General features: G+C 40.3%; 1 protein-coding gene across 2 annotated transcripts in view; it reads left to right on the plus strand.

Moving 5' to 3' along the window:
- Samd13 (sterile alpha motif domain containing 13) overlaps window positions 1-9,992 on the plus strand; it is a 54,308-nt gene that overhangs the window by 28,156 nt on the left and 16,160 nt on the right. For both annotated transcript variants that reach the window (XM_029560284.1, XM_029560285.1), the window contains exon 3: window positions 9,733-9,844. In XM_029560284.1, the coding sequence (XP_029416144.1) occupies window positions 9,733-9,844 (112 nt within the window). The remainder of the gene's footprint in view (window positions 1-9,732; window positions 9,845-9,992) is intronic.

The raw sequence follows: 9,992 nt of genomic DNA on the forward strand, positions 1-9,992 counted from the left end.
TTAGTTTCATTCTTCTACCAGGTGCAGATCCAGTTTTGCCAGCACCATGTGCTGAACATGCTGCCTTTCCTCCAGTCAATGTTCTTGGCCCCTTTGTCAAATATCAGGTGGCTGAAATTGCATGTACTTATATTTGGGTCTTCAATTTTGTTCCATTTATCTATGGGTCTATTTTTGTGCCAGTACCATGTTGTTTTTATGACTATAGCTCTGTAATACAGCTTAAAATCTGGTATAGTAATCCCCCCGGCATTGCTCTTAGTTCTCAGGGTTCCTTTGGCTATCCAAGTTCTTTTGTGCTTCCATATGAATTTTAGGATTTTTTTTTCCAATTCTGTGAAAAACGTCATGAGGATTTTGATTGGCATTGGCTTTTGGTAGGATGGTCATTTTCACAATATTAATTCTTCCAATCCATGAGCATGGGAGGTCCTTCCATTTTCTGATGTCTTCCTCAATCTCTTTCTTTAAAGATTTAAAATTTTCATTGTAGAGGTCTTTAATGTCTTTGGTCAGGTTTATTCTGAGATATTTTATTATTTTTTTGCAGCTATTGTGGAGGGGAGTGTTTCCATGTACTCTTTCTCTGATTGCTTCTTATTGGTATATAGAAAGGCTAAAGACTATGTGTAGATTAGTTTTGTAACCTGCCACTTTACTGAACGTGTTAATAATTTCCAGGATTTTTCTGGTGGAATTTTTGGCATCTCTTAGATAAAATATCATATCATCTGCAAAAAGTGATAATTTGATCTCTTCTTTTCCAATTGTTAGTCCCTTAATTTCCTTCTCTTGTCTAATTGGTCTTGCAAGAGATTTAAGCACTATGTTAAAGAGGAGTGGAGATAGTGGACAGCCTAGTGTGGTTCCTGATTTCAATGGGAATGCTTCCAGTTTTTCTCCATTTAGAATGATATTGGCTGTGAGTTTGTTATATATGGCTTTAATTATGTTGAGGTATGTTCCTTCTAGTCCAATTCCCTCTAGGACTTTGAACATAAATGCATGTTGAATTTTGTCAAAGGCTTTATCTGTATCTATTGAGATGACAATGTGGTTCTTGTCTTTGAGCCCATTTAAAGGATTTATGACATTTTTTGACTTACGTATATTTGAACCATCTATGCATCTCTGGAATAAAGCTGACTTGATCATGGTGGATGATCTTTTTGATGTGTGTCTGTATGTGGTTTGCAAGTGTCTTGTTGAGAATTTTTGCATCTATGTTCATTAAGGATTTGGGTCTATAGTTTTCTTTTTTGGTTGTATCTTTACCAGGGTTTGGTATGAGGTTCTTAAATTCATTCCAACTTAATGTGTTTCCCAAAACCCACACACATTAATGAAGGACAGTTTTAGCATCAGTTTCTCATATAAAAATAAGGTATTCATAAATCCCTAAACCATCTTTGAACTCTATAAATATAAAAATATTCCAAAATAAGCCAGGCGTCGTGGCACACGCCTTTAATCCCAACACTCAGGAGGCAGAGGCAGGCAGATCTCTGTGAGTTCAAGGCCAGCCTGGTCTACACAGTGAGTTCCACGACAGCTGGAGCTACAAGGAGACCCTGTCTCAAAAAGACCAAAAAATAAAATAAGGAAGGAACTTTCTCATATAAAAATGACCAAAATTTTATCATTAATTTTCCAAAACTTTATCTTTTCAAAGAACCAGGCGTTGGATTCGTTGATTCTTTGTATTGTTTTCTTTGTTTCGATTTCATTGATTTCTTCTCTGATTTTTGTTATTTGTTCTTATCTGCTGGATTTGGGTTTCGTTTGCTGTTGCTTTTCAACTGTCTTGAGTAGCAATGTTATTTGTATTCTTTCCGATTTTTTAATGTAGACACTTAGAGCTATAATCTTCCCTCTAAGGACAGCTTTCAGCATTTTCCAGAGGTTTTGTTGTGTTTTATTGTCCTTTTAATTTAGTTCCAGGAATGCTTTTATTTCCTTCTTAATTTCTCCTTTGACCCATTCATCATTTAGGAGCATGTTGTTTAATCTCCATGTGTTCGTGTAGTTACTAGGGTTTCTTCTGGTGTTGATTTTAAGCTTTATTGCATTGTGGTCTGATAGAATGCATGGAATTATTTCAAATCTTTTTATGTTTGTTGAGGCTTGTTTTGTGCCCCAGTATTTGGAGAAATTTCCACAGGGCACTGAATAGAAAGTATATCCTTTGGTGCTTGGGTAGAATACTCAGTAGATGTCTGTTAGGTCCATTTGATGTATGGTATTGTTTAATTCAGATGTCTCTCTGTTAATTCTCTGTCCTGTTGACCTATCTAATGGAGACAGTGGGGTACTGAAGTTGCCTACTGTTAATGAGTTGGGGTTAATCTGGGTCTTAAAGTCCTGTAGTACTGTTTTTATGAAATTGGTCTCACCAGAGTTTGTTGAATATATGTTTATGATTGTAATATCTTCTTGGTTTATTGTTCCTTTGATCAGAATGAAGTGGCCCTCTTTATTTCTTCTGATTAGTTTTACTTTAAAGACTATTTTGTCAGATACTAGAATTGCGACACCTGGCTTTTTTCTTAGTACCTTTCGCTTGGTTTATTTTTTCCATCCTTTCACTTTAAGGTAGTGCCTGTCCTTGAAAGTGAGATGAGTTTCTTGCAGACAACAAAAAATGGGTTTTGTTTCTTAATCCATTCACGTAGTCTGTGTCTTTTGACTGGGGAGTTCAGTCCATTGATATTTAAAGTTATTACCGAAAGATGTGTATTGAATCCTGTAATTTTTATTTCTGTTCACATTCTTGATATAGTGATGCATTTCCACAGTTATACCTTCATTGAATTTCTTTACACAACCCCTTGGGTATAGTCATTCTTTTCTTTAGCTCTTTGTATTGCTTCCAGAATGCTCTGAAGGGCTGGTTTTGTGGACAAGAATTCCTTCAGCCTATTTATGTCATGGAAGATTTTTCTTTCCCCTTCAACTATAATAGAAATTTTGGCTGGGTAAAATAATCTGGATTGGCATCTGTGTTCATGGAACTGGAAATCCTTTGGTCCAGGCTCTTCTGGCTTCCATAGTTTGCACTGAAAAGTCAGCTGTAATCCTGATGGGCTTTCTTTATATGTGACTTGTTGTTTTTGTTTTGGGGGCTTTCAGTGTTGTCTCTTGATTTTGTACATTTAGTGTTTTTACTATGATGTGCTGTGGAGAGTTTATTTTCTATTCCTGTCCATTTGGTGTTCTATATGCTTCTTGTATTTATATAGGCATGTCTTTCTTTAATTTTGTGAAATTTTCTTCTACAATCCTTTTGAAGATTTGTTCCATACCAGGTCAGGTTCATCCACTTTATATTCCAGTCTTGATACTTGTTTTCCATTTGATTCATCCTATTTGTGAGGCTTTCTCCTGTCATTTCTAATTGGCTTACTGAGTGTTCCACTTCCTTCTTCATTTCAGCCTGAGTAGTCTTCAATATTTCTGTTTTCTGAATTCATTCAGAAGTTTATCCCTATCTTCCTTCAGCTCTATGATTACCTTGTTTGTGTGTTCTTTAAACTCACTGAATTCTTTTATCATATTCATCATTGTTCTTTTGAGTTCCATGTCCTGCATTGTCTCTAGGGGGTTCTCACTGTGCTCCTCTAGAGGATTACTGGTATTTGGTGGGGATATGTTATTTTGGTTTTTCATGTTATTATTTTTTCTCTGTGATTTTTACATGTGAATTTCTTTTGTAGTTTCTAATTCTTGTGTGAGACTCAAGCCTTCACGTTTAGGTCAGCTTCTTTTTGTAAACTTTATGTGCCTTTGTGGTTTACTTGTTGGGCATGAAAAACTGGTTAGGGCTTCCGGTTCTCTCTTTTGATTTTATATTGGAGTGGCCAGATTGCTTTTGTCTTCAGGAGTTCCCACAGAGGCCCAAGTCAGATAAGGATAGATGCTCTCAGGCTTTCTCCTAAGGTCTGGATCCCCCCAATAAAGATGTTGTCCTCATGAATATGGGGACTCGAGTGTCCTGGGAGCAGGGCCCAGGAAAACGCTGGTCTCAGGCAACTGGTGACCTTGCCACCCAGGGAAGCAGAGGGAGGTGAGGGCTTGATCAGGCCCAGAGGGCTCCTGGGGACCTTGAGAAGGAACTGGGTTGGTCTGGATGCAAAGGATCAGGAAGCAGTGGTCATTCCAGACAGAAGTCAGCCCTGGTGTCTGGGGTGCCAAGAGAAGAAATGCGCCAGTACCCAGGCTAGGAGGAGAGATGGGTCGGGGTGGAGCTGGGAGGGTGAATGAGGCTGGGGGAGTCAAGGCATGGTGGGCACTGCTGGACTTACCCAGGAAAGAGGCTGGCTGGTTGTGCAGCCCAGGGAAGCAGAGAGAGGTGAGCCATGCTGTTCTTTTTAATATTTATTATTTTTATTTTATGTGTATGGGGGGTGTTACCTGCATGTAGGTTAAGTGCACCCATGTTGTACAATGCCCATGGAGGTCATATGTGGACGTTGGATACCCTAGAACTGGAGTTACAGACAGCTGTCAGGGTACCGCCCTGTGGGTGCTCTTAACTGCTAAGCCATCTCTTCAGCCAGTACATGATGTTCTTTACCACATGCCCACAGCCTAAAGGATTAAATGGAAACAATGATTTGATAAGGTAAGAAAATTAAGACAAGTTCTCTCTTCCTTTTCTGGTATTTTTTAAGAATAACACAGGAGATACATGGACATTTTTGAAGATTCTATGACTGTAAAATTACAAATTACCAACATAGTAAGCATTTCCTAAAGAAAGCTCCAATCTGATAGTAATTAATGAGTGTGGAAAGGACCAGGCACTTTCCCATCTGCTGCCTCTTTTCATCAATTCAAGAAGAATGGTCACAATGGAACCACCATCTAAGGGTCTTAAACAGTGCATTTAAATTCCTTCTGGAATCTGATGTGCATGTTATAAGAAAATATGTGAAGAGAATGGTCTATTTATAGGGGAATAAAGTATCTCAGTTTGGTCACAAAAATGTCATTGAGGGAGACATGGTACTTCCTAAGCAGGAAGAAAGTGCCACTTATAGTGCTACCTTCCAAAACGACCCATTGTCGGATATTACTTGGTTTGGCATCCTTCTACCCGGTTTCCCCTCTCCACCCATTTATATTACCTTGAGTCATCCTCAGTGTTGTCCTTGAAACTATTCTGAAATCACTTAGCAGGGCCCAGCAAAGTCATCTTTCTTTGGAGGCCCAGCTTAGTGTCTGTTTGGAGAAATAAATGTCTCTCAAATTGCCAATCTTCAGCTGTTCAAGTCAGACAACTAATGAGGCTTTTTGTTCATACCCCTCATTAGCAGTTTGCTTGCCCCTCAATTTTAGTGTTACCTGACTGTTTCCAAGTCTATTTTTCCCTCCCAAGATTGGCACCTCCCTGAATGCAAGAACTGTGCATTTTCCATGCTTTTAATTCTGCATCTAGTACAGTACTGAGAAGACTTACTTCCAAGCAATAGCTATTGTATGAAGGACTAAGTACAGTTAGAAAAGCATGTTTGCAGTAGAGCATATGTGAAATCCACCTGAATTTATCTCTAAAACTATATGATTTGGGGTGACTTTCTTCCTCTTCCTGAAATTTGCTTTTCTAGAAGTGGTTTAAAGTAGTCCGTTCACAAGGGGGTGGAAGACTGATATTATGTGACCTGTGAAAAGTATATTGTAGTTATTGGTATTGTTGATAGTTGTTTTGCTGGTAATTGTATTGTTGGTATTCTATCTAACATAACAGGTGGTAGTGTATCTTGTATGTACCAGCCAGACCTGTGCTAAACAACATAAATGAAGTTAGTTTTTTTTCCCCTTGGGATATGAATAATCCAATATTGTGATATTTTTATAAATTACTTTGGGGTTTCCTTTTTAGGCTATCAGCTTTCCACTAGACTGATCATTGATATATATATATTGATTAGTTTCTAGCCCCACTTCTCCTGGGTGGGTTCCCTTATCCTACTTACAAGAAAATGGCATTTCCACATCACTCCAACATTTCCTGGTATAGTACCAGCAGTTTTACAATGTCTTTATTTTCATCAACATTTCTAGAACATTTCAGAATCCTAGAAGTGATGATGTTACATATCATACTAAGAATACCAAATAACCTCCCATCCTGAACTCATACTGTAGCATGAATCAAATGCCCATTCTTTATGAGGAAAAGTGACTAACTGAAGTCAACAACAAGAAGAGTGAATTCAGATATTTTCCAGGCACTCAAAAGTATGTTCTGGAACTCTGTTCCCTGCTAGAAGTAAGAATTAGAAAGCCTAAAAGATTGGTAAACAGTAAACTCCTGCCCAAACATTCTCCAGCCCTTGGTGAACAGAAGGAAGGAAAATGTGCCTTGAAGTTGTCAGCTCATGATTATTTATGTTACTGTGATAGTGGGAAATCCCAGCACATGGGTTACTTGCCAAAAAATTCAGCATTGGTATAAAAGTGAATAATTAACGCTTGATAATCTTAGGGTGAAAAGGAGTTTTCCTCTCAATATATGCCACCTGTTAAGTGGTAGGAAGTTGCATGTGCATGAACACAGTGCAGGTACATACAGACGTGCACTGCCAAATCCAAACTCAGAAAGGAAATTCTTCTAACTAGTGGACATTGATTCTCAGTGTTTTAAAATTAACTACTCTTGAGAAACGAGCAATCACATATGCCCCTGATCACCTGGTTCTCCCTTTTCTTTAACAAGAACCAACAAGGTTGGTTGGCTTTCTTGTTTGTTTGGTTGGTTGCTTTGTTGTAGTAATTGCTGGTTATTGTTTTTGTTTTTAATTGTTTCAGTTCTTGCTATAAGTGAAAATCCTGGATGTTTAGATATGTGAAGACCTTCAAGAGTCCCTCAAAGACTACTAAAAGTTACATGGTCTTTTAAACTTGCACTGAGTGTTGAGCACTGCCAGGCTTAATTCTAGAACCAGATTTTCCCCATCCTCTCTGACGGTTTCAGTTGTCATCGGAGGCCTTTGTCTACTTCCAGCTCACTCCTCTGATCTGAGTTCCAGACTCAAGTTGTACATTAAGTCTTCACTTGACTGAAGCCCAGTCCATGTCATGGCATGTCCATACCCTTCGTTCCCTACATCGAGGCAACTGTGAGCCATCCTGACTTTATCATTAACTGTGTTTAAATCCATGTCCTTCTCCTTTTCCATAACCACTACCCTAGAAGGAGGGACCATGAGGACTGCAATAGGCTTCTCATTCAGTCCTTTTCTTTTCTTCTCGCTCCTCTTTTTCAAGATGTGACTATAACGAGGTCACTCCCTTCCCACAAGGCCATTCAGCAACTTCCCATCTCTCTTAGGAAAGTCTGGAATCCTCAGTGTGGCCCCCGGGAAGTCGTAGCTCCTTAGCTGTGTACATATCTGCTGGATAACTTGGAGTAATCTTCACCTGACTTTTTTTATACAATTAACTTCTGATGGTCTTTTAGACCTTACCTCAAAAGACTACTTCACAAGAAAGGAAGCCTCCACTAGGACTTACACTTTCACAGCACAGTTGTTGCATAGGATTGTCCTCCTACAAACCATTGGCAGATGGCATCTTCCCAAGCTTAGTTGCACCCACTTGCCTAGGATCATCACAGCTAAGCTTGTTGACTTACACTCTGTTAGAAAGGAGGGGCAGGGAGAGTGAGCCACGCCTACTCAGTCTGTCCTAGCTGCACAAAGGCAAGGGGATGAGGGTATATAAACTCTCAAGCCATTTTGTGCTTCTGTGGGAATGTCACCATCCAGCTGGGATGAAGACTTTCTGGTGCGGCCTTAGGAGGGGAGCACTCACACTCTAAGTAGACCCTCACCGATTGTTCTGTAAGCCCAATAAACCACCAGTTTCCCAGACTGTAGTTCGGCAAAATCATACCTCAGTTTGTTTATAGCCCTCCAGAAGGAATTTTAGCTAAAACAGAGTGCCTGTCCTTCCTAGCAGTTTACATAATGTACATTCACTTGTATGAATATTGATTAGTGTCCATTTCCCTTAGTGCTGGGAAAGCCCATAAGGGAAAGTGCTGTGGCTTTTTTGATTCCACATATATTCTTAGTTGTAGAGGTGGAGAACCTTCGTCCTGAAGGCTTTCTGTTAAGTTCTGTGGGGTCTATCACAAGAGCCATGGGAAGCATTTGAAAGATTTTTAATCAAGGAACAATGTGATCCAATGTGCCTTCTAGAAGAACCACTTTGAATGAAGTAGAGACAGTACTCCTGAAACAGGGATGAGGCACACTCCCAACAGTTGCAGACCAGTGGTGCTCTCTCTTTACCGTACTTCTCTCTGTCCTCTCCAAACCCAGTGAAAAGGGTTACCCATGCAGCCTCTCAGACAATGTTTGTCATCTGTTTATCATTGTAATTCATACTGAACAATATTGACTGACTTCCTAAGCACACGTGTGACACTAGGAATAGTAGAATGCTGGCATAAGCTCACATGTGTATCTATCTGTGGCTCATATTTCTCACGAGTCAAATAAACAGAATATAACCAGTGTGGAATGTGCTACAATGGGAATTTGAATGGAGCATTAGCTCTCAGAGAAAATTATAATTAAAATATTTCCCGAGTGGTGCCAGGAAGTGCCTTAGAGCAGAGGTGACCTTTGAACTGGTAGGAGTAGTAGGGTTTTGTCTGGTAGAGTATCATAAGGGTTTGGGACAGATGCAAGGACATCCAGGTCTGGGGAAGGACATGGTCTAATGAAGGATGGCTTTTTCTCTAAGATAGGAAGAAGTGTGGAGGAGGAGCAGGAGGAGGAGGAGGAGGAGGAGGATTCACATGTAAATACTCACATTGTAAATTATAGTGTGAGTATCAAGCTGTATGCAGCCCACCAAAAATCACTGGATCATTCTAAGTGTCTCTTTTTTTAAGTATGTATGAGGAAATCATTTACATTAAATGTCAAGAAAGCATTGACTGGGGCTGGAGAGATGGCCTAGCAGAGCACTAACTGCTCTTGCAGAGGACCCAAGTTCAAGTCCCAGCACCCACATGATGACTAACAACCATTCATAACTCCAGTTCCAGGGAAATCCAGCACCCTCTTCTGACCTCTGTGGGCATTGCACAGTACAGGTGCACTTACACACATGCAGGCAGTGTATTCATACACATAAAATAAAAATAATAAATAAAGGGCTGGAGAGATGGCTCAGCAGTTAAGAGCACTGACTGCTCTTGCAGAGAACCCAGGTTCAATTCCCAGCACCCACATGGTGGCTATGAACCATCCTTAATTCCAGTTCCAGGGGAATCTGAAGTCCTCTTCTGACCTCCGTGGCATTGCATGACATGGGTGCACTCACATGCATGCAGGCAATACACTAGTACACATAAAATAAAGAAATAAAATATTAAAAAAATAATAATGGGGTGGGGATTTAGCTCAGTGGCAGAGCGCCTGCCTAGCAAGTGCAAGGCCCTGGGTTCAGTCCTCAGCTCCGAAAAAATAATAATAAATAAAATATTTAAAAATAAATAGACCATTGACTATACCAGTGATGATCTTAAGATACTAAGACACAGAAGAATACTTATGGTTCCTTCTGGAGGTAGACCAGAATGTGGGCCCTGAGGGAAGAGGGTGCCAGGGTCCTAGTAACCTGGTCCAAACCAACACTGGGAGGCAAGGCAGTGAGAGAGACTGGCCACACTTATGTACATGCCACACCGTGACAGCCTGAATTTGTATTTTGCAGTTCCATGGAAAATGGGAGGCCTCCAGATCCTGCAGACTGGGCCGTGATGGATGTCGTCAATTATTTCCGAACAGCAGGATTTGAGGAGCAAGCTAGTGCTTTTCAGGAACAGGTAACTCGGACTGGAGGAACATGTGGTGACACTTACCTCCCTCCTCACACTGAGCAGAAGGGAGTGAGGAGGGAGACCAAAGAGCAGTGAGGCAGAGAGACACTTAGACATGGAGGTGGAAGGGGGGGGAAGAGGGGGAAGAGGAGGG

This window comes from Nannospalax galili, unplaced genomic scaffold (genome assembly GCF_000622305.1).
Source record: "Nannospalax galili isolate Female #2095 unplaced genomic scaffold, S.galili_v1.0 scaffold9, whole genome shotgun sequence".
Classification (NCBI taxonomy): domain Eukaryota; kingdom Metazoa; phylum Chordata; class Mammalia; order Rodentia; family Spalacidae; genus Nannospalax; species Nannospalax galili.